Source organism: Acyrthosiphon pisum, chromosome A1, assembly GCF_005508785.2.
Source record: "Acyrthosiphon pisum isolate AL4f chromosome A1, pea_aphid_22Mar2018_4r6ur, whole genome shotgun sequence".
Taxonomy (NCBI): domain Eukaryota; kingdom Metazoa; phylum Arthropoda; class Insecta; order Hemiptera; family Aphididae; genus Acyrthosiphon; species Acyrthosiphon pisum.
In genome coordinates, this window is record NC_042494.1 from 112667771 (window position 1) to 112693317 (window position 25547).

At 31.2% G+C, this 25547-nt stretch overlaps 2 protein-coding genes across 2 annotated transcripts; one reads left to right on the forward strand and one right to left on the reverse strand.

Annotated features, from left to right (window-relative positions):
- The first annotated feature begins 4956 nt into the window (after positions 1-4956).
- On the forward strand, positions 4957-17058 carry LOC100167091 (EF-hand domain-containing protein 1-like). The gene is made up of 9 exons (XM_016805322.2): positions 4957-5193; positions 5388-5524; positions 9727-9943; positions 10050-10411; positions 11955-12145; positions 15293-15398; positions 16046-16169; positions 16230-16572; positions 16737-17058. The coding sequence occupies exons 1-9, from the start codon at positions 5146-5148 to the stop codon at positions 17012-17014; spliced, it is 1806 nt and encodes a 601-aa protein (XP_016660811.1). The 5' UTR covers positions 4957-5145; the 3' UTR covers positions 17015-17058.
- LOC100169142 (tubulin-specific chaperone D) lies at positions 17042-23960 on the reverse strand. The gene is made up of 16 exons (XM_008185960.3): positions 23760-23960; positions 21497-21866; positions 21229-21404; positions 20877-21015; positions 20609-20807; positions 20325-20535; positions 20122-20270; positions 19824-20053; positions 19496-19741; positions 19099-19429; positions 18647-19009; positions 18451-18584; positions 18218-18369; positions 17964-18156; positions 17572-17889; positions 17042-17507 (listed from the first exon to the last, which is right to left on the reverse strand). The coding sequence occupies exons 2-16, from the start codon at positions 21863-21865 to the stop codon at positions 17217-17219; spliced, it is 3501 nt and encodes a 1166-aa protein (XP_008184182.1). The 5' UTR covers position 21866; positions 23760-23960; the 3' UTR covers positions 17042-17216.
- Positions 23961-25547: the final 1587 nt, after the last annotated feature.

Sequence of the window (25547 nt, forward strand, 5' to 3'; positions counted from 1 at the left end):
AGCATTGTATTAAATTTTTACACTTTTTGGCCCAACAGATAAAACTTCGTTGATATTTATAGAAATAAAAACTAAAAAACTTGAAAACTGAAAATGTCCGTAAACAGCTCAAAAAGAGTCAAAATATTTTCAAAATGTTAATGTGTAGGAAATGCTAATATAAACATTCAGTGAAATTTTCAAGTATCTACAGTCATTCGTTTTTTAATAACAACAATATAAGAAAATCGTTACATGAGAAATCGAGTGAATATCAAATGTTGTAAAAATATGAATTTTAAACGCTCATAAAAATTTAATTTGACTTGCTTGTAGACATTTTTTTTTTTTGAAAAAAGTAGACAAACTTATAATATGAGGATATTGTATTACATTTTCAAATCTTAGATTTAAAAAGAAAATTTTTTATGAATTTCTAACTCAAAATAATTTGTAAATTTTCGTCATTTTTAAGTATTTTGTCAATATTTAAACTTTAGATGCTTATAAAAAAAAAGGTGGGTAAGTGGATGTCGCTCTGTAGTACAGTAGGTTACAAGTGGGTCACTGTAATGGACGGTGTTAAATTTGAATTCAATGATATATCATTGTATTAGAAAAACAATTCTGAGCGAAAACGGTCAGTCAGCCTATGATATTACTAAGTATATCTGATGATATTGTGAATAAAGTAATTTATATATAACCTATTTACGTGGAACCTTGTTTTAAATTTTTAATCCTCAGCTACATAGGCACAAATAGGGGGGGGCTTTAGGGGCTAAGCCCTCCCAAAAATGTCCATAGCCCTCCCAATCATTTCCTACATTTTGTTTTAATAGCTTATCCAATATTATCAAAGTGAGGCCCTATTAGCCCTATAGCCCCCCCAAATCTCAAACACTATTTGCGCCTATGCTTAGCTATAAAAGTTGAACATTTTATACATTTTTAACTAAAAATAATTATTAAATTTTAAATTTGATATATTTTGTCAAAATTCGAACTTTAAATGCTAATAAAAAAAAAGCAGGTAAGTGGATGTCGCTCCGCTGTACAGTAGTTTACAAGTGGGTCATTGTATAATGGGTTGTATTAGACTTGAATTCAATGATAAAATATCATAATAGATTATCCTATAAGGAATCTTGTATTACATTTTAAAATCTTAGATTTAAAAAGAAAATTTTTTACGAATTCTTAACTCAAAATAATTTGCTAATTTTCGTGATTTTCCCATGTTTTTTCAATTTTTGAACTTTAAATGCTTATAAAAAAAAAACAGTGACTAAAGATTTTTAATATTTTTCATCTGCTTTTGAAACAATATACTTGGAGCCTTCTATTAAATTTTCAAGCTTTTTTAATCAACAAATAAAATTTAATTGATATTTTTAGAAAAAAAACTAAAAAAAAATGAAAACTGATAATGTCCGTAAAGAGCTCAAAATAAGTCAAAATATTTTGAAAATGTTATGGAGTATAGAAAATGCTAATATAAACATTCAGTCAAAATTTCATGTATCTACGGAAATTTTTTTTAAAGTTACACCAAATACCAAATTCAATTTTGTGTAAAAATTCCCGTTTTTCCTTAATTTTTCTTTGGTTTTTACGGCGCTTTTGAAAATTACTGGGAAATTTAAATTTTGACCTCCTCAATGCACCAACGATATACACTTTCCAATCGAACAAGATACTGAAGTTGAAAATCGAAGCATTATTTTGACTACTTATCGTGTACACAGACACAAAAAAAAAATACAAAATACAAAAATACAAAAAAAAAAATTAAAAAAAAATACACATCATTGTAAAATCAATACATTCATCGTTCAGAATCTAAAATTCAGTGAAATGTTCAAGTATCTATAGTCATTCGTTTTTTAATTACAACAAAATAAGAAAATCAAGCGAATATCATATGTTGTAAAAATATGATTTTCAGACGCTCTTAAAAATTTAATTTGACTTTCATGTAGACATTTTTTTTTTTGATAAAGGTAGACAATATTATGTGGAATCTTGTAATACATTTTCAAATCTTAAATTTAAAAAGAAAAATTTTTACGAATTCTTAACTCGTAATAATTTGCTAATTTTCGTGATTTTTACATATTTTGTCAATTTTTGAACTTTAAATGCTAATAAAAAAAACTGTGATTATGGATTCTTAATATTTTTCAAATGTTATTGTAACAATATAGTAGGAGCCAAGTATTAAATTTTCAAGTATTTTTTCTCGACAAATAAAGTTTTATTAACATTCATAGAAAAAAAAACTAATAAAATTGAAAACTGGAAATGTCCCTAAACAGTTCAAAACAAATCGAAATAATTTGAAAATTTTATTATGTATAGAAAATGGAAATATAAACAACCAGTGAACATTTCAAGTATCTACGGTTATTTGTTTTAAAGTTACACCAAAACCAAAATCAATTTTCTCGAAAACAGATTTTGTGTAAAAATTCCCGTTTTTCCTTAATTTTTATTTTGTTTTTCATGGCGCTTTTCAAAACTATTGGAAATTTCAATTTTTGACCTCCCGAATGCACCAACTGGATTCACTTTCCCATCAAACAAGATACTGTTGAAGAAAATCGAAGCAGTTTTATTGCCCCAAACCGTGATGACAGACACAAAAAAAAAAAAAATAAATAAAAAAAAAAAAAAAAAAACACACATCATTGTAAAATCAATACATTCATCTTTCCACTCAGAATCTAAAATGTAAATAATAAAATTGTGTTTTAAATTCTGAGTGGAACGATGAATGTATTGATTTTACAATGATGTGTGTTTATTTTTAATTTTTTAATTTTAATTTTTTTTTTGTGTCTGTCATCACCTTTTATGACAGTAAAAGTGCTTGGATTTTCTTCAACAGCATTTAAAGATCGAATTTTGACAAAATTTATCAAATGTAAAATTGAATAAATATTTTGTAGTTAAAAATGTATTTTTTTTTTACATATTAAAAAACCTGGAATAACTATTTTAGTTATTTTGTTCCATTGACCATTATACAGTGACCCACTTGTAACCTACCGTATAGCAGAGCGACATCCACTTACCCACCTTTTTTTTCTATGAATGTTAATAAAACTTTATTTGTTGAGTAAAAATACTTGAAAATGTAATACAAGGCTCCTACTATATTGTTACAATGACATTTGAAAAATATTAAAAGTCCTTAGTCACAGTTTTTTTTTATTAGCATTTAAAGTTCAAAAATTGACAAAATATGGAAAAATTACGAAAATTACCTAATTATGTTGAGTTTATAATTCGTAAACATTTTTCGTAATTTTTTTTTAATACTATAGTAACTATACCTATAATAGGTATATGTCTAATACCTAGACTGACAAACCGTCTCCGCTCAGAATCGTTTTTCTTATACAATGATATTATATCATTGAATTCAAATTTAATATTATCCATTATACAGTGACCCACTTGTAACCTACTGTAGAGCAGAGCGACATCCACTTACCCACCTTTTTTTTTATTGGTCTTAGACCGGGCAAATTTGTGTTTATTAAGAAATGAAATGTACGTTTATACTTACTCAGCAAAAGGATAGAAAAACAGTAGTTAAATACATTTTTTTTGGACCCCCCCCCCCCCTTGAATAAATCCTGGTTGTGCCACTTAAATATGGGTATACCTATATAGTTACTTATACAATTTACTATATTTAGTAATATCATTGATTATATAATCAATGGTAATATATAGATTGACAGGCCGACTTCACTCGCTCTCGGTAACGTTTTTGATATGCAATGATTTATCATTGAATTCAAATTTAACACATTCATTAGGTACCTACACTTTTGTCTATTACAGTGAATTACTCAATGACGACGTACACAATATGACACTTAATTAACAATAGAACGGCTTACCTTACTTCCCCACTTATTTTTAATAATAATATAATAATAGGTATGATGTAGAGCAGAGGTATTCAAACTTTTTCATCCCAAGGCTCCTTTGAGTCTTCACAAAATGTTGACGGCTCCCAAATTAAAAATGACTGATAATTTAACTCGCGACTAATACTGCCAAACACGACATACGCATTGATGATTTAACAATGGCAGTTGATGGTATCGCTGTCTCTATTGCGACTTACGCGATCAATTAACGCTATACTTAGCGAATGATTATAGTAGAGTGTAGACTGTAAACAATCCAACGTTTCCCAACCGGTGTGCCTCAATGATAATAAAAAATGTTTTTCGTAAAAATATTTTAAAATATTTATTGGTTTTCAATTATATGACGTGGCTCCCTTCGATAACTCTCGCGATGCCCCTGGGAGCCGCGACGCACAGTTTGAATACCTCTGATGTAGAGTATAAAAATTAAAAGTATAACCCATGGGCGGTTACAGGGAGCTGCACCCCCCCCCCAAGCCCGTATTTATAAATGATGTATATTGTTAGCAAAAAATGCATATTAAATTATTATAAAATTGTCATATGGACTATAATACTATATGGGCCATAGAGGTATGACGGCGTACCTGCTGGGTAAATGAACTAAAAATAGACGACTTGAATTTGTGTTGTAAAAATTGTTGTTTTCTTTTTGTTATAAAATTTTGTGAAATTATAACTTGCCCCCCCCCCCCTCTAACCAAGGCTCTGGAGTTGCTCCTGGTATAACCCGCAAGGTGAATTTAAATTATACATTTTATATTTTTATGTTTTATATATGTAGATCCATCTTATTCGCATATCCACATGCCTACATAGGTACCTCATGTTAGAATAGAGGTAGGTACATTTTAGACTATTAGTCATTAGATGATGTTAGATATAAAGTGTATGCCCGGGCATTGTATACATTGTCCGAATTTTCCACTTTGCCCGTAACATATACATTTAATCAAAGGCATGATCATAATTTAATGTTTTTTTTTTATCGAGTATTAGGGGGAGGGTCTTAGGCCACGACCCCGCATAAACCACTATCAACTGCCACGCATATAATTATGCGTTTCTAGAATACGATTTACACCACTTGTTTGTTATAACTTATAGGCATTATTTAACTATATTTTCCCCGCTTGGTTACCAAGTTTACTAGGTATTGATTAAATTTTAACTATGAACACTTACTTGTATATTCCATCCGTGAACAGTTACGAAAATGGACGGTCTACCTTTTATACCCGGGTTCCGTTTTACAGACATAACGGTAAGTATAATATTGTATAGACTATAGAGATAAAATGTTGATTCTAAATAATATTAATTTTAATAGTACAAATATTGAAATAAACAATAACGCACAAAATGTAGGTGGGAACCCATGTGTCCATGATGATGTACCTATTTTATGTACTTATTACCCAATGGCTAATTATATTATTGTTATATTATTTTACTTAGAAAAGAGATCACCATTTAAGTTCTCAGTTTCGATGGAAAAACGGATATGCTATTCCCAAAGACAAACCAACGGGAATTGGAAAAGCCCCCTTAGACGTGGATTTCATGCTGTACAGTAAAACATTAGGTACCACTGGGTCAGTTTAATGTGTTTATATACCTACATCTATTTCTAATATTGTAATAATTTCATATTATAATTAAATATTAATATTACTACTGTTATAATTATTATGGGCCTACTTATATACTATAGCACTATAGCAGTAAAGCGTACTATTCAGCGTAGGTACTAGACAGTAGACATTATGGCAGAATAGCGTAGAGGAAAGTAGGTAATCGCTCTATATAGTCTGTTGTACAGTACTACAGTACCTATCCTAGGTATCGATTTTAGCTCGTCAGAGGAGTACCTAAGTCACTTTCATGTTATAAGTGTTGTATTTGAATTCAAATATTAAATTACAAAATCACTGCGATTATATAGGTAGTTATATCGTTATATAAAAGTAATGTATTTAACTATTATTAATACAGTAGGTTGAATTAGTTTTTACGTTTTACCGAAAAAATTCTATTTTTAAAATACATTGTCTTTATAAAATATAATAATACACCTACCTTATAATAGTTTTAAATAATTATCCATAAATAATATTTTAAAATTACAATAAGATAACTCATTAATAAATCTTTAGTTTTAATATTTAGTTTATAGGGATCGAACTAGTTGAACCGGTTTTCTGAAAAACCGGTTAAAACCGCTGTTAGTTCATATTTAAACACCGTAACTGCAACGAAACCAAAAGCTTGAAAACATCGGTTTAAAAACCGTAACTGAAGCCTAAAATCTTAAAAAACCGTTTACAAAACCCAAACCTAATAACCATAGAATTGAAAAAATTAATTGGTGGACCGCCCTTGGGCTTTTCGCCACCACTATATTTATTACAATATTGTCTCTAGCCTATAACCATTGATTATAAATATTTAAATATTTATACTGTTGTTATCTGCAGATTGATTTTTCGCTTGTATAATATTATTTTTTTTCCTCCATGAAATTTCGGGACAAGTACCATAGAGCATAGTTTCCCAAACTTTTTATTGTACGACCCATTTTGAGAATTTTTTTAAATTTGGCAACCCACAATACATTGAGTGACCTTTTTTTTTTTTTAGGTATTTAGGTACCCCCCCCCCCCCCTCAGAACTATGATATATCCGCCACTGAGAGGAGCTCAATCCAACGATTTAAAAACTGCGTTCCAAGGGCGAATACATTTAACGGACGCCGACTATTTTACCAAAGTTGAAATTTGATTTTACAATTAATTATTAATATATCTATCGAGTATCGATATTCTAAATCATGCTTATAATCAATGGTCATTGACTAAATCGCGTTTGATAACTATAATATCCACCCCCACAATAGGAACCTGTGAAGTGCAGCAGTCATTTACTGTTAAAACCTAGGTTTCATCGGTATTCTTACTTTTACCGTAACGGTAAAAGCCAAAAGGTACCTATACACCAGTGGCTACAGCTACCATTGTACCTGCACACCCACATTGTAGGCCCTTTAAAGTCGGTCTTCGCTCAGAACCGTTTTTCGTATACAATGATTTATATCAATATAAATATACCTATCGGCTATCATTATTATGATATTTTATTGATATATTTGATACGTGACAAAAACATTGCTAGTATAGGTAGTTATTACTTTGCATGGGCTCTCATAGGAGCATGTTCAGTGGAACCCATTATTCTGTTGAAATAAATAAATATACAAATATAGGTACACTCTAATACGTAAAAAAGAAACAATATTTTGTTTTTGTATAGACAATTTTATTGTGTATTCAACAAATGTAATTTTATAATATATTTATTATAGTTTAAGTAAAATCAAAAGTTAAAATAATTTAACGGCTTAAAGTGGCCTAATTTTGAAGAATTTTCGAGATATAAACGTGGCCTAAGGTTGGATGAATTTAGAAATAGGAAAATAATAAAAAAAAAAAACACCAAACAAGACACAATAAGCAGGGGAGTACGTGATGGCGAGGTGCTTGCATAAAGCAATAAGTCTACTGGTCACCTCTATACGTTTTCGCGGCACATCCCACAGGCGGACGAGTGCAGTCGCCAGCGCGTTTGCTCGCGTGTGACGACCATCATGACGATGGTCGAATTCCCGATCGCGGCGGCCACGGGAGCGATGAGACGAGTTAACGGCGAGCAGCTAGTGCGCGATGTCGTGCGCATAGACGATGCATAGGTACTGAAGACAACTGATGCGTGACGACGGCGACGGAGACCTAAAACACTGAGCGAGCAAAGGCAGCTTTTGGTGCTACGGAATCGGCCGTGACCGACCGATTGCCACTGGGCAAAATTGGAGACAATCGGCGGATCCTCTCCGCATGATTATCGCCCTGACTCGACCGTGTCCTGTAGTCGCGCATCGCCGTACCCTGAAACGTTATCCGGCAATGCTGACGTCCATTTTCCTAGCTCAGCTGTATCACTCACCCGTTGTGTCTCCGTCGCTGCCTTTGCAAATCGCCTTCGTGCACTCTGCCATCGTCGTGGTACCGTCGGGGCGGTATCGTTGCCCACGCCAGTACAGCTAGCCACCGCCGTCGTCGTCGCCCATCGCTCCTGGTGTGACCGAAGCAACCGGGCCCGCGCTGAGTCGTCTTGATGGTCTCGCGTGTCGGCAATCGCGAGCGCGCGACGCTGGCAACTGCGATTTTGCCTTTCTGCTGGTGGCCGGAGAACGTAAGGGTGACTTACCGCCGGACACCGTAAAGTGTTCTTTCACGTACCACTCCCCTGTCGCCGCCGTCTTGTCTATGTGTCTTCATCTGGGGGAAGGGGGGTATTACTACACTGTGGGTTTCAAGTTCTTCGGCCACAACCACACAGTAGCAGGCGCTTTGTCCAGACGAAAAATCGTCTTGTCCGTCCACGTGTCTTGCTCGTAACTGTGGTTGTCTCCGGTTCTTGTTGTCCAGTGTAGTAGTGCCCCTCACTTCTTCAATTCCCACAGATGGTATCATGTCTGCCTTTTCCTGCACGTCGTCGCCGGCCCGCTGAAGTACACCACCCTGCAGCTCGTTCGTTCCGAGCGTCTCTATAAGGGCGCCAGTACTACCACTGCAGCGTCACCGCTGTCTTCATCCACCATGCATACTGCATCAACCATATTATGTTAACCAAATAACCAAATAATGTCACGTATAATATAACGTCTTCTTCACCATCGTCGTCGAGTTTCAGATTTAAATCTTTATCTTCTGGTTTGGGATTTTCTTCTTCCGTCGTCGTAATACATTAGTCAACACTCTTCATTATGATCTCTTCGATTAATTCGACGATAACGCTGTTAATGGTGGCCATTTTTACTTTTGGTGTTTATGGGTCAGACTTTAAATTGCAAATGAAATCGAAGTACAATTCAAAATCGCAGTTTACTCGAAAAAATCAAACATTTCCAGGACGATGGTACACAACGATGTTTATCATGCGTAATATGTTTGGAATTCCCCTTTAGCATAATGATTCTGTTGGGGATATATAAGTTTGGGTTAAGTACCTACAATACTAAAGTTTTAAGCTAAGTGATATTTATAAAGAAAAATAATTAATTTAATATAATTAATTTTTAAGAAATGAAAATTTCATTAAAACTACTTAGGTATAATGGTTAATTTTTATCTATCATAATTTTTTTTATATATATATATTTGAAATATTTAGCTTTTTAAAAATAACAAATAAATATACATTGTTAAAATTATAAATATTTAAATTAAGTTGCCTACATAATATTTAGCTATAGTAAGATCAAACTGTTAATGTTAATGTTGGTATAGGTAGGTACACAAATATTGATATTTTTTGTATACCTAACCAGTATTATAGGAGTGATTATTCCCTTGGCTAGATTACACTTAAACCTGTATATTAATAGAATATTTCTAAAATATAATTTATATGAATGCGTGGTACATTATATTATATTATGAGTTCTAAATATACAGAATTATTGTTTACGACATTGTAATACATGGGCTTCAATAATAGAAATTAAATTAGCCTATTTAGACTTTAGAGTCCATATTTTTAGCACATAAATATGTGAATCGTATTCTTGACCCAAACATATTATACATTTATACTTATGTCATAATTCTGATCAATTTATGTTACACGTATTGTGATTTACTAACAGCCAATAAGTATACCTAGTACCTACCATCTACTTCTACCTATATAGGTATTATTAATGATTTTGGTTGTATTTAAATAATTTAATAATATACAGATATAATCCAACACTGACCTATGGACAAGCAAAAGATCCGCCGAAACCAATTGTTCAATCACATTTCATTAGGTTTGATGGAAAATGTCTCTCCTTCAATGGATTCACTCAACAGGCTATTACAGAATCAGCTGTGGACACGTTTAGAGTGCGCCGTGTTAAAATTACATATTTCTTGGTTGACGACACTATTAGCGTAATGGAACCCGTTGAAGAGGTTTTTACTTTTTCTCGATTTTATCTCATTTACTTTTTAGGTTGTACTCTTGGTTTTAATGATGCTGATATAAGTATTCAATTTTTTTTTATTTTACCATCTGCAGAACGCAGGTTATGTCCAAGGATGTCTGCTGAAACGCGGTCAGATACCGAATCCACACCGTAAGAACAGGACTTGGCATTGGTCCGATTTCAACAACGGTGTGGAACTTAATTTCTACGGAGTTGTGTATAAATTGTGCAGTTGCAACTCTTTTACTAGACAATTCTTGTCAAGCCAGGGTGTGGAAGTGGATGTAGACAAACCAGTGCCCGACGACCCTTACATGAGCGCAAGACGGCAACAGTTACTTCAGCAGAAGAAACAACAGTCAGCAACATTGGCGTTAAAATTTGGACTTGGAAGTCGGTCGATAGAAGACGACAAGTTCAGACAGTTTTTAGAGAATGATGGCAAAGTTCTCAGGTTGGTACATTACTAGGTGCATATCTGTAAAACTATTTACTTCTTTTTAAATCCGCGGTAGATGGTAGATTGGTTCATTAATGAAATGTCCCTCCACTCGTCTTTATCATATCAACTTCCTTCGATTCTTTATTATAGCATAGGTTCTTAACTTTTCTAGGTCATGGGCCCCATTTAAGTATAAAGACATAAAGTATAACCACGACAGACCCCCCCCCCCCACGAAAAATCCAGAAAATTTTTTTTATTTTAATTTTTTAATTTTAATTATTTTAATACTAAATACTAATCACTTAGATTTAGTTAACACTGTATTGTGAATAATCAAGCTTAGGATTTGCGGTCACAACAACGGTTTGGCCCGTTATTATCTTTCAAGTGGTAGAACGCGGTTGTACGTTATCGGAAACTTCACACCGAAATACGAACGACCACTCGAATTTGCACACCCTGCACCACTCCGAGGCCTCCATCACTTGCCACCACAAATTATGTGCTTGAACAAATATCTAGGGAAAAATTGATAAATACTTTTATAATATATTACCTACTGTTCCGGCGAGGAAATACATTTGAGTGGACTGTATTTTTTGTATATTTGATATATTCAATATAGAATAAATATTATAATTTATTAATAAAGGTACTGCGACAGTAACCAAAATATAATAATTTATGTTAGGTTTGAATCGTAATAATAATGTATATGAAGTCCATCTGTGCAAGTCTGCCCTGGGTGGGTCTTGCTGCAGAAAGCTCCGTTGAACACGCACTGAGGAGATTTGGTGCTCCGCACTCGTATTTATAAGCTTGGTCTCGCCCGCTGCGTTGGCTGCTGTGGCCGCTGCCCCGTCCACTGCGTTCTGCCCTCGTAGGTCCTTATGCGATGCGGCCGACCAGTCCGGCGCCAGCCGAGTCAGCCACAAAACACGACACCGACACGGCAGCTTATTTATTCATTTTCGCCGAATACGCGGGTCATCAAAAACGATTCGTTTTGAGCAATTTGTAACTGTACATTATTGCAACCGGTGTCCCTTGTGACCGAACAGGTCTGACCCGCGCTTTGCATAATACATAGATCTGACCGATACAGTCGAACGCCTCCCGACGTCAAACGTGCTTGGTGCAGCGTTTTATTCGTGAATATCGGCTCACGATAGTGCCGACCGACTGTATTCCAAATCTCATCATATTATGCACAAACAATTAGTTGGCTGACTGTCCAGTGTGATATCATTTTTTAAATAACTATATTACCCATAGGCGCAAATAGGGGGGAGGGCTTTAGGGGCTAAGCCCTCCCAAAAATGTCCATAGCCCCCCAAAACATTTCCTAAACTTTGTCTTAAGCTTATTCAATATTCTCAAAGCAAGGCTTTAGCCCCTAAATCCCAAACGCTATTTGCGCTTATGATATTACCCTTAAGAAAGATTATGATGACACCGGAAAATACTTAAATACACCTACCAAATTATATATATGTTATTATATTTACATAATTTATCTAATATATTAACCATATGTTTATCTACTTAAAAGATTTTACACAGTGTGGTACGATGAAGGATCTGAACCTGCAGAATGGAAGTTCTTTGTACTTTTGTATTTCATGGCTTATGACCGTGTAGAAATCTACGAATCGAAAAACACGGGAAAGACATGCGGGCAGAACCCTTTCCCTTTGTTTTTAGGTAAAATTAGACTACCAAAAGATTGGTCAAATTTACCGCGTAAGTACTGATTTTTTAAAAATATTTAAACATTTTTTTATAATATTATAAGTTATAGGTAACATAATAATATTTACAAATAAATAAAACCATTTAAGTATGAATTATACTTAAGACTGAAGTATATTATACTTTATAATAAAACATATTATACTCATTTAAAAATGTTATCTAATAAAATAAAGTATATATGGTAGGTATAAGTAGGTATACCTAACCTACATTACCCACTAATTTTACATTTATTTTGTCTTTTATATATTCTTAATAAAATCATAGGTTATTTAAGTAGAATAATTACATGCAATAAATAAATAAAAAAAATAATAAGAAATTGCAGTGAAATTCCTAAGACAATCCCAATACTAAAGGGAGGGTTCTCACTACCACGTGTCAATTTTCATATTTAACTATATGGTATCGTTTAGTAACTGTGTTAACCTTGATAATTTTACACGACACGGTGTAGTGTGAACCCCCCTTAAGAATAAACTTTTGTTTTTTTCCGTGTATAATATGTAGGTAATACCTTAACCAAACTACTCAAAAATCGTTGTAATATAGGTACGTAAAAATGATTTTGAGCGATCTTTATTTTAGACTAGTCTGTCAACCCATAATATTACCAAGTAGTAAGTAGGTATACTTTATGATATTATAGTGATTAAACTAATTAATTTAGTATTAGGCATTCGTATCTAGTATCTACTAGTTACTATACAGTAGGTTAAATTCATTCTTGCCAAAAAAATTGGGTTTAAAAATGTGATTGTATTTACAAAATATGTTAATAAATACTCTAAGTGTCATATATCCACGAATAATATTTTTGAATTACAACAAAATAACTAAAATTATTGTTAATCTCGAATTTAATATGTAGGTAATTTCGTCTTTTGGATTTAAAATGTCTGTAAAAAATAATTGTTAGTATATTTTTTAAACTTTTTGGTTAAGTATGAACTATTTATGAGAATCTTTGTTTTAAATTTTCAATCCTTAGCTATACAAATTGAACATTTTATAACTTTTTAATTGCAATAATTGATAATTTTCGAGATTTTGATTAATATGTTGTCAAAATTCAAACTTAAAATGATTATAAAAAAAATTGTACCCATGTATTTTTAATATTGTTCAACTGCTATTGTAACAATAAATCGGGAGCCTTCAGCCTTGTATCCTTTAACATCTATTTTATGCTTGTATCACGCAACAAATACAATTGTATTGACATTAATAGAAAAAAAAAAAAATTGAAAATGTCCGTTAAACAGCTCAAAACGAGTCAAAGTGGGTGTCTCTCTGCTGAACTACCTGAACAGTAGGTTTCAAGTGGGTCACTGTAATGGATGGTGATACATTTGAATTCATTGATATAGTCAGGGGTGGCCAAACTTTTTTTGATTAAGATCTACTGAAAGTATATTTTTTCTTTTAGGATCGACTAATGTAAAAAAATTATTTAATATTAATAATAGACATACTCATATAAATAATAAAATTAAAGTGTTAAGTTATCTAAAATGAGTGTTTCACATGAAATTTCTAAATAATTTTAAAATGTATTAACATTTTACTGTTGATTTAAAAGCGTGTCGTTGCATATATCATGGCCAAATGAAGACTCCGTGCTTAAGTCTAAACCTAACCTACTCAGCTTTTATAAATTTCATGTGAGAAAATGCCATTTCACAGTAACAGGTTAATCCGAAATATATGTAGGTATTTAATAAGTGAATCTACTAAATAACAAATGCATAAGAATAATTAATAAATTCTAACAAGGAGATCGACTTAGAAATCGTCCAAGATCGACCAGTCGATCGCGATCGACCGTTTGGCCACCCCTGAATTATAAGTAATAATGTAATAGCATTGTATAAGAAAAACGATTCTAAGCGAAGACGGTCAGTCAGCCTATGTATATTACTAAATAGTAAATACTAAGTATATTTGATAATATTATTGTGAATGAAGTAATTTATATATAAAATATTTACGTGGAACCTTGTTTTAAATTTTCAATTCTTAGCTATAAAAGTTGAACATTTTATAAAATGTTCAACATTACTTACAAATAATTATTAAGTTTTGTCAAAATTCAAACTTAAAATGCTTTTTGTGCCTATGTATTTTCAATATTTTCCAACTGTTATTGTAGCAATATATCAGGAGCCTTGTATTAAATTTTCCACCTTTTTAGTCCAACAAATAAAACATTGATATTCATAGAAAAAAAAACCAAAAAAATTAAAATTTTAAATTGTCCGCAAAGAGCTCAAAACGAGTGAAAATATTTTATCAAGTATAGGAATTGATAAAATAAACATTCAATGAAATTTTCATGAATCTATAGTTATTGTTTTTGAATTACAACAAAATAAGAAAGTCGTTACACGAGAAATCGAGTGCGAATATCCATTGTTGTAATAATATAAACTTTAAACTCTCATAAAAATTTAATTTGACTTGCTTGTAGAATTTTTTTTTTTGATAAAGGTAGACAAACTACCTTATGAGAAATCTTGTATTACTTTTTCAAATCTTAAAAAAGAAAACTTTTGAAAATGTTATGGTGTATAGAAAATGCTAATACAAGCATTCAGTCAAAATTGCATGTACCTATCTACGGTAATTTGTTTTAGAGTTAGGTACACCAAAAACCAAAATCTTTTGCGTAAAAATTCCGTTTTCCCTTAATTTTTTTTTTGTTTTTCACGGTGCTTTTGAAAACTACTGGGGACCACAAAAGTACCAACTAGATTCACTTTCCTATCAGAAAACATACTGTTGAAGAAAATCTAAGCCCTTTTACTGTCCTAAAAGGTGATGACAAACAAAAAAAAATGTAAAAAAACAAATAACACATCATTGTCAAATCAATACCTACGACCTACCTACATTCATTGCTCCGCTCAGAATCTAAAAAAACACACATAATTGAAACCAATTTATTGATATTTTTGCTCAGAATCTTAAAGATAAATAGATATCTATGTAATAAACACAGATGCACAATAAATTAAAAAATGTATTATTGTGTTAACTATAATAATAATTTATTACAAGATTGTTTTAATTACAAAATTTAATATTTTGTACCTAATTATAATGTATTTTAAATTATTTTAATTTAATTTTTAGCAAATTTCCCATCAATTTATTCGGAACCTGGAAACAAAGAATATGAAGAATATTATCAACCAAAAGATTTTATCATAGGAAATACAATTTTTGTGATGGGTCGTAGGTATGCATGTAGACAGGGGAGCTACTGGCAGTTGACCTCACGGCTCAGCTCACCTATTTTAACTTCCTTGACATTTTTATAGCTAATAGAATCAACTATCAAGGCTGCTGAATACGATAGAAAAATCGGCTGATTCGTTGACCAGCTCGAGGGGGTGGAAGGGGTGTCTCGAAAATCAACTGACTCTAGCACCTCAGCCACCAACACCAAATGATTTAAAATAATTAAATTATGAAAAGTTGACTGATGAAAATTCAGATTCTAACATGTAAAAAACAATTACACATTTTATAAACTAAACAATTTGTAAACAATTTTATTGTTATTTACATGTTGAAATCTGAATTTTCATCAGCTGATTTTTTATAACATTATTTTAATTATTTCAAATCTTTTGGTGTTGGTACCTAGTTGGAAGCTGAGGTACTCAATTAAGTTGATTTTTGAGCTACCTCCTCCCACCCCCCACCACAATTGAGCTGGTCTACGAATCAGACAATTTTTCTTTCGTATTCAGCAAGCCCGATTCTATAAGCAATAAAAATTTCAAGTAAGCTAAAATAGGTGATATAACATCAATAGCTCCTATACTAATGTTAAAATGTTTAACTTTAGTTCACATTCTCAAATATATTAACTTTTTTTAGATTTTTACTTTACGACTGTGATCCATTTACTAGGGATTACTTTAAAGATATTTTGCAAATTGTTCAACCCGATTCTATTGAAGTCTTTAAACCAAAAGAGAATTTTCCAACTGTATCTAAATTGGTAAGAATAGGTACTCAGTATTTTTTTTTTTAACATATTTTAATGTATATGAATTGATAGGTGATACCGCCTCACACAGGTATTGGTGATCCAGATGATACACGGCAGAACTGTTTATCACTAATACCTAAAGCCCCGAAAACATTGGATTTTGTTACATATGTACTAAACGCTAGTAAAAAACTAAGATATAAATTGAAGATGGTACCAGTGTATGAAGTAGACAATCTTCGCGATTTCATTATGGAATATTGCATTGGCAATGATCAAATGAGCATAGTTGAATTGGCTAGTAAGAATAGTGGATTCATTAAAGGACGGTTCATGTCATATACAAGGCTACGGAAGCCAGGCACTAATGTAGATGAAGATCAATTTTATGGAACCAAAGATTTTGCTATTGGTAGATATTCTATTAATCTATTTATGAAATGAGCGGCATATTTATATTTGCTCATTTAATATTGAATAACATGGGTATAATTTGTTTAAACATGAATATAGCTCACGTGTACCATATAAAATTAAAACTAATATGATCATAAATTACAATCATTACTGTTTTAGGTGCAAAATTACATGTAAGAGGATCAGTTTTTATAATTGTTGAGCTAGATCTATGGACATATAATTATATGAATGAAAATAAGGATAAGTTTACACAGGATGCTATTGACAAAGCTAAATGTTATCTTGAAAGTAAAGGTTTGATAATCACACTACCAAAACCAGATGTAATTAATCAGAATTCAATAACTCAAGAAATCAGTCCATCTAAACATGATGAATCACTGGAAGACACAGTTTTGATTAGTAAAATTAACCAATCTAATATTAATATTTAATAATAATAATGATTAACAATTATAATATAGTAGTAATTACTTTAAAAAATAATGTAAGCATTTATTTATATTCTAATATAATGAAAAATATTATCAGTTAAAAGTGGATAACAAATATAAAAAAAAATAAGAAAATAAAGTAGTACATCACAGAAGTTAATTTAGTTAGTATAAATAATAAAAAAATATACATATAGAACTATCAGTGCAAATTATTAGTTTTTACAATAACTTTTGGAATGGGTACATTTAGAAGACCACAAATTTTGTTTCGCTCTGCTCTTACTTTTTCTACACTAGATTCTTGCCAATCAAATTCTTCAAGTAATTCAACAACTTTGTTTATATTTTCATCTGATACACTGAACCTATCTGAATACACAATTAAAACTTCTACTAGCCGAGCTGCTACCACTTTTCGTAACCATGCAAATCTATGTGCTAAAAATATTGATAGTTGGGTCATTGAGCGTATTCCAACTTGTCCAGGAACCTGATAAAAAATGAAAATATTTAAGTACTCAACTAATTGTCAATGGGAAATATGAAGTACTTACCTGTATTATATGACAAAGTAATTCAACACATGATGTTAATTTGGTTGAACCTCCTTTAGAAGAAACAGCTTCTTTTTTTACAAGTGTTAGTATATTAGCGGCAAATTCTGATTCATTACGCTCAAATTGATCCTTAAAAGCACCAGCTGTAGCTAGTCGTTCAATAGACATCAATATACATTGATGAATTCGTTCATCAGCATCAACTTCAGCTACTTTACCACCCCATACAGCAATAATGTCAGTGCACAAATTTTCAAATTCGTCATCAGGAACAGATTTCATGTGCTTAGTGAAATTGTGACAAGCTTCTTTTACCTATATAAATAAACATACATTGTATCAATTAGATAAAAATATGGTATATGATATGATAAATATAAAACATTTACCAGGCTTTCTGAAACACCGCCAATACAAACTAATAGACCAACCAACACAGGGTACTTGTATTCAGGCATACTTAGAAAGTTCACCATTACAGAAAATGAGTCAGATTCTGTGAACCAATTAAATGAATCTTTTTTTTTAAACAATCTTTCAAGTTCATTTCGATGAGCAATATTAGGAACAATATTTTTTTTCCTATAAAAATATTTGAAGTTACATAAATTCAATAACAATCATAAATATTTTTTTTCCTTACCTGTGCAGTAAATTTGTTATGACCATACATGAAAGTCCTCGAATTTTATCTATTCGATCAACACCTTGTCTTACTAGAGCACACATAATTTGTTTGATTGTATTTTCATTTAGTATGTTTGGCTGAATATCAGTTAAATCCAATACAACTACCTTAAGTAAATATTTGAACGTTTATAAGTAAAAAAATTGTGTTAGGTGCTTAATTAAATAAAAAATAGTAAATATTAATACCTCTAAACTATTGATGGCGGCTTCTCTTACCCAAACACCAACATCACCTCGATGATCCATAGTATACTCTAAAGCACAGTCTAATAAACAACGTAATACTGCATTTGAATGTTCTATACAATTATCTACGTAGCCTGTAAGTATACAAAAATATTTTTTAATTACAATAAAAATTAAAAATTAAATTGGAACATACAAGGTGTAGAAATCAGTTTGGTCCAAATTTTTGTTATAGCAATTACAGCATCTTTTCGAGATTCAGCCCACTTGATTGTAAGTCGAGTTATTTTGGTACAGTCTATGAGACCTTTTAATATCAATACGATATAAGTATTCATAAATGAAGAAGGTAATGATCCCAATGCTAGGCTAAAACCAATACGTTCCATCATGTGATTTGAAGACAATTTTTGTACATATGTATTTATTATAGTGCCAGTATCAGATGAATCGGGGATATAATATTTTTCAAATAAAGGGCAAATAGCTTGTGCAGCCTTGTTTCGTAAATCTGACATTTCATTTGACAAACAATCCTCCAACAATAATCTCCATTCATCTAAACAAGACATAAGAAATTAATAATATTAATTATTTAACAATTGAGATGCGTAGATTTTAACTGTCAGTTATTTAAATGATTCATACCTACAATTTGTTTGTCTTTAACAATAATGTTACTCGTTGATATGAGTTTAATAAGGTGACAACATGCCATTTTTACCAACTCACTACTGATGCCTTTCAATTTTCCATGATTTTTCAAATTAAGAACAAGATTAATTATTTTCTCTAATAGTTCTTCTCCTAACTCAACGTTAGGATCAAGAGTCTTAGATATTCCATTTAATACTTCCCCAATAGCCATAACACCTCCGTGTCGTTTGTTAATGTTTGATGTTTCCGTTAATAATAGCAACTCTGGGAATATTGATTCTTTAGCTTTTGATGGTTTTAGTTCTACAAGTCTTCCCAAAGCCTAAGAAAAATATATTATGTACCTATATATACCATTTCATAGTGAAAAAATACACATCATACATACCATTGCAGCCAATTCACGTATTGATGTGTCCCAATGTACTATTTTCTTTTCTAACAGATGTTTGATCAGAAGTTTATCATACTCTTTATATTGTGCTATAAAAATGCTCACTTCTAAATATGCATTATTACGCATACCAACTGAAAAATAATCAGCTGCTGTCACAATTTCAATTCCATGTGGAAATTTACCTTGACGACCAACATTCTCTTGAAATGCTGCTGAAGCTGCTCTACGGCATGTCAACTGAATTATAAGCAGTTATAAATAGTTATTAACAGATCATACAATAATAAGTCATAAAAGCATTCTAAATATTTTTATTTACCTCTCTGTCATAACAAGCAACTGCTAATAATGCACCAGCAATTTCTTCGACATATGGCTGAATGTCATCAGTACTAAATGCTCTTGCAAAAGACCAACAAACATAACAAGCTGCATCTCTAATATGTGATCCAACCGATGTATAACCCTTAGGTTCATCATACACCAAAGCTTTTATAACAGCAGGTACAACAAGAGGTAAATTTTCACTGAGAAGTAAGCCACGACGACCTTAAAAGTAATTAAACAATAATAATTATTATATTTGTTTTTAATAAAAAAATATTGTTTATATATACCCAATTCAGCAAGTGCTAAACATCCTCCATGCCATGCATTATCATTTTCTTCAGGACTCAACATACTTAACACAGCATTCACTACTTCATTACCATATGTCTTTGATAAACGGCCAGTTATTCGACCTACTCCTTTAGCAGCCGAATATCTACAACAAAATATTTTTAATATAAATATTAAAATAAACTACAATTAAGCTTACCTGACAATAATATCAGTATCTTTTAATCCTTCTATTAATTCTTGTATAATGTCTTCTAAGAGTGAAGAAATTTCATCATCATCTTCCTCAGCAATTTGAACACATTTAGTTTCAATTTGATGAGGCTCGGTACTTAATAAATTCTGTTCTAATGACCTCGTTCCACGATCGTAACGCCATGCCGCGATTCGTACTTTTAGTAACGTTAAACCTTAAATAATCAGTGAATAATTTAAAAAATTTTAGTATTTTATTCACTAAATATGAAAATAATAAAAACCAACCAGCTCTTTGTACAATTTTCATATAATATTTCCGTGTCAGTCTCAAAGTATCGCTTTTACATTTTGACAGTTTCAGGCATTCAAAAATATCTTCTACAAAGTTTTGAGCATCTTCTCGTCTGGCAGCTTTAAAAATGGCTGCAATGCTGCTCATTGCACCTAGCCTCTCCCATCGAGTTGCTTTTTCATCTGATATTTTCTATACATGTATACATTTTAATAGGTACAATAGTAATATATTTGAATTAAATAGTTTTCAAATAATTACCAGTTTAACCCAATCTAGAAAAATTGGAAGGTGGGATTCCTTAACATCTGATCGGGTAAACAAACGTGTTGCTAAAACTGTAGCCATATCTCTACAAGCATCACCAGAACTTAAATATGTCATGACCACATCAACTAATCTAAATTTTGAAAATAAGTGTGGGTAAAATATTGGATAATTATACATTTATTTTGAATCTGAGAAGAAATCTTGGCGACCTAACCAAATAGTAAGCCATTGATATAGCATACCACCACAGGGCATACTACTACCATGCAAAGTAACAGGCCACCAAAGTTCCTTTAATTAAACAGAGTATGGTGATAAATTCTAAAAATGTATTTTTAAAAACCTTTGTAAGGTAGTTTTACACTCTATATGGATAGTTCCATCTAGTTTCCGCATATCAAATGGTATAATAACAATAATAGATAGCCATAACAAAAGACAATAACGAGTTTCCCAAGAGTCATGATCAGATTCATTTTGTTCCTCTAACATTTTTAAAACTTTTTCCAAATCGGAAACCTAAAAAATATCAAAATTATAAGTAATGTATTATAAATATCTTTACACATCATAAACTATACATAGTTATTTTTAAATTCTTGTAAACTTACCTCATGTGGTAAATTTTGTAAAACAACTTTATAACCTCTAACACTGACGACTAAAAACAAATAACGAAATGCCTTATGCTTTAGTAGTGATGGTTTTGAAGTATCACGGACAATAGATAAAATTTTTCCCAGTATTTCACACAAATATGGATCAATTAAATGAGGTTGTTCTGTGTATTGTGTAAGTATATACTTGAATTTTTCATATGAATTTTCACTTTGACTCTCATTTGTATAGATTTCAGGTAGTTCATCAATAAAGTCAAGGACTTGCTTCCATTCTGTAAACAATACTAAGCAGCAACCCAATCCAACACCTTCACTAGTATCATCTAACGAATCTGACATGGAATTGACAGGCAGAACCATTCTATGAAATATGATAAATCGTTTAAAGATTATTATTAGAATGATATTTATACATAGAAAAATAATATATATTAATATATTATATTATTATACAGGGCAATTCACCAAGCATTTCCCCCTTTATCCTTAAATAATGCTCTGATTTATATTCTGGAGAAATTTTTGGTGCACTTAAAAATCATATTTAAATTTCCGATACTTATATATTTTATAACAATATTTCCCAACTTTGTTGATATTGCAACAAAAATAGGTCTAATAGTGTATTAGATCTATCGTCTGGGACACAACCAATAAAATACATTTTAGTTTTATTGTGTTATATTGATATTGGTTCTGGAATTCAAAATCTATCAAAGCGGGTTTCAACTTTCAAGCTATACGAGATCTACTCGAAAATTGTATTGAATATTTGAATATTATTACAATTATGAATACAAATATATTTTGTATGTTTTAATACATTTAAGGTATATCTTATATTTTTATGCTAAATAATAAAATAAAATATTTTTTACTGAATATTTTGAGAAAATGAAAAATATTCTTTAAAAACTATATATATATTATATCATATATTAAAAAAGTTATTTTGAAAATATACTAAATGCACCTACTAGGTACTACCTAGTAAAAATTTCAATTTAACACATGTAACTTTATTATAAATAATTAAAACACATTTTTATTATTAGTTAAAACGACATTGGTATGGTCTACATGATTAAAATGGTCAATAAATTAAATTAAATTATTTTTATCATATATATTGGGTTCCCTTTAATTAATTTTGTCTCATCGTATTCATTTTGCTATTCAAATATATTCATACATACCTAGTACAAGTTTATTAAGCAGCCTAAGTATAATAATTATATAATTTGATCTCAGAAGATACTTGTGAGTTGTGACCCATCAAAAAAATTGCAAACCCAACATTAAGTTGTAACCCAGTGGCGCCAAACCCATGTGCGGTTGCCACATCTATTTAATATGTTCCCTGTGGATGACATTTGTGTGTACTTAAGCGTGACGCTGAAAAAATTGGAGTTTTAAAAAAAAATTCCTAAAAATTGAAAAATTAAAATATCATAGTACGGTTTGCACTTGTTTATGAAAAAATGCTTATAGAAGACGCTGACGAAAAACAAAAAATTTAATTCTAACGTTGACTAAATTAAAGTGCATTTAATAACAAGGGGAATGACGCCAATTGGTGTCATCCGCAGTGAATGTGTTAAAGGGATGGATGTACCCCCTAATTGGTGGATAATAGTAGTACTAAGTATAAAATTACATTGTACAAATATACAAATATAAGAAAGATGACTTCTAAGTGTGCCGTAGCGTGCAGTTCGCACTGTGTGATTACATTAAAAATAGCCAATAAATATTTAATTAATTGTTTAACAATAAATAACCAAAAGTTTTTAATAAAAAGTAGTTACTGTTATTGATTGTAAAAACTAATAGTATACTGGAAAGTCACATTTATTTTTTTATAAGCATTTGAAATTCAAATTGTTATAATGGATACTCAACCGTAAAATGTAGTTCTAATATTCTATAGGGGTAGGTGGTATAAGTTATTTTTCATTGCCACACCTAAATTAAAATTTATAAATCTTACGTTAAATTTTGTTCATGTCACAATTTTTGCATATAAACAAAATTACTATTAAGACTAAGAAAATATTAAATTAATTGTAATATAAGTAAAAACAAAACTTTTTATATTATTTTATAAAGCCAAGGAGTGATGATGTTATTGAATCTATATTATTTCAATGCTCAAATTCATTATGATTTTAGTTTTGGAATAAAATCTAATCTTCATTAATAATAATATAACTAAATTACGTATTAAATAGGTAACATAAATATTTAAAATTACCTTAAAAATAAAATGATAATATATTTTTTGCTCAAATAACGGTTTTGCTCATAATAGATACACAAAATAATATCCTCATGCGTAATGAGTAGTATATTACCTATTTAAAACTTGAAATAAAAACGTAAAATTAACGAATAATTAAAACCATAGAGTGCGAGCGTAGTAAAAAAGTCAAAAGCTTACAAAAAAAATTTTAAAAGATTATCTTTCAAGAGATAATTATTATTTATCAATTATCACTGAGATAGTGACAACTGACAATAGTGACTATTAGTCTAGATCACGGTTATCTACTAGTAGATAACCGTGGTCTAGATAGATAACAAAATACTGGTGCGCGGATAACGCCGGAAAAACGAACCTTCGCGTCCCCACCTCGGTCATAGGCGCAATTTGGACAATTGATTTGGGAGGCTAAATTTATAAAATCAACACAGACCGGCATAATTTTTTTATTAGGTTTATTTAAGAATGAATATATTTAAAAACTTCAGGGGCTTAAATAAAAAGGGAGGGGATAAGCTCCCCTAGACCCCCCTCCCAAATTGCGCCTATGGCTGTGGTCCACCAGAGTTCAAAATAATATAATAATATTATGTAAAATATGGTAAATATAATTAAAATATTAAAATATGTAGTATATACCTACTAATTACTATACTTATGCTATAATTATTGTTCTGTGCTTATACAAATAATGTAGAATTATATTAGCAATTGTATAATGTAGCCATGTAAATAGATATATAAGTATAAAATATACATATAAAATTCCACATCAAGACAAAAATATTGGTACCAAATTTAACGCAATTAAATAATTTATACCAGAAAAATCTATAGCTCTAATGTGTGATTAATCAAGAGGATGTCAGTGCAACAAAATATGTTTTCTCTCTATGACCCACGGCACCCACCCCCACGCGCACCATAGCAAATTTACGTTCGCAGAAGACGTGCAGAAGTGCGATGTAGATAGATACCTAATATGGTAATCGGTGTGGTTCAATACACCGTATTGTCTACATCCGACATCGTGACTCGTGAGCAGAACAATAATTGTTAATAATTATTATTAACAAACCGTGTGTGGATGTTTATAGTTACTATCAAAGTGATTCACTTATTATCAGACTTTAAGTTAAGAATATTACCTGTTAGCCTCTACGTTGGCTTTTTTACAATATTTTAATTTGTATGCAATTTATAAGCATTTTTAAATTGTAATATATTACACGCCTTACATAACGTATTACATAAAATGTAGTGAAAAACCTACAGCTTTTCAATTGTTATAACGCCTACTCAATAAATTGTCAGAAGTAATAAATTTACAAAAATATTGATTCATCGAACATTTTTATCAAAAAATATTGCGATTTGCAGAGTGCACGATTGTTAAAAATTTAAAAACTTTGAACATCATCATAGTGGAATGACCCCCCGAACAGAAAAAACCGAAATGAAAAATCATGGTCCGGATCCGGAATTACCGCATCCGCCAGAATGCGCATCGGACAGTATACTCGGGCGGCAACCAAAATTCGTCCGTTCTCGCGCATTCCCACCACTAAATTCTTTAAAACACTGGCCGTCAACACCGTCGCCGCGTACTGAATGTGGGTATTTACGGCGGCAACTAGGTGATAGAGTGGGAGAAATTTGGGTACGGAACCGCGGATCTCGGTCATTTGGAATTTTGGATGCGCGAATGAGACATGAGTAGCCAGTTGCACCGTCTACGGTTAAACTTCGATTAAGCTTAATCAGCTGATAACATTAATC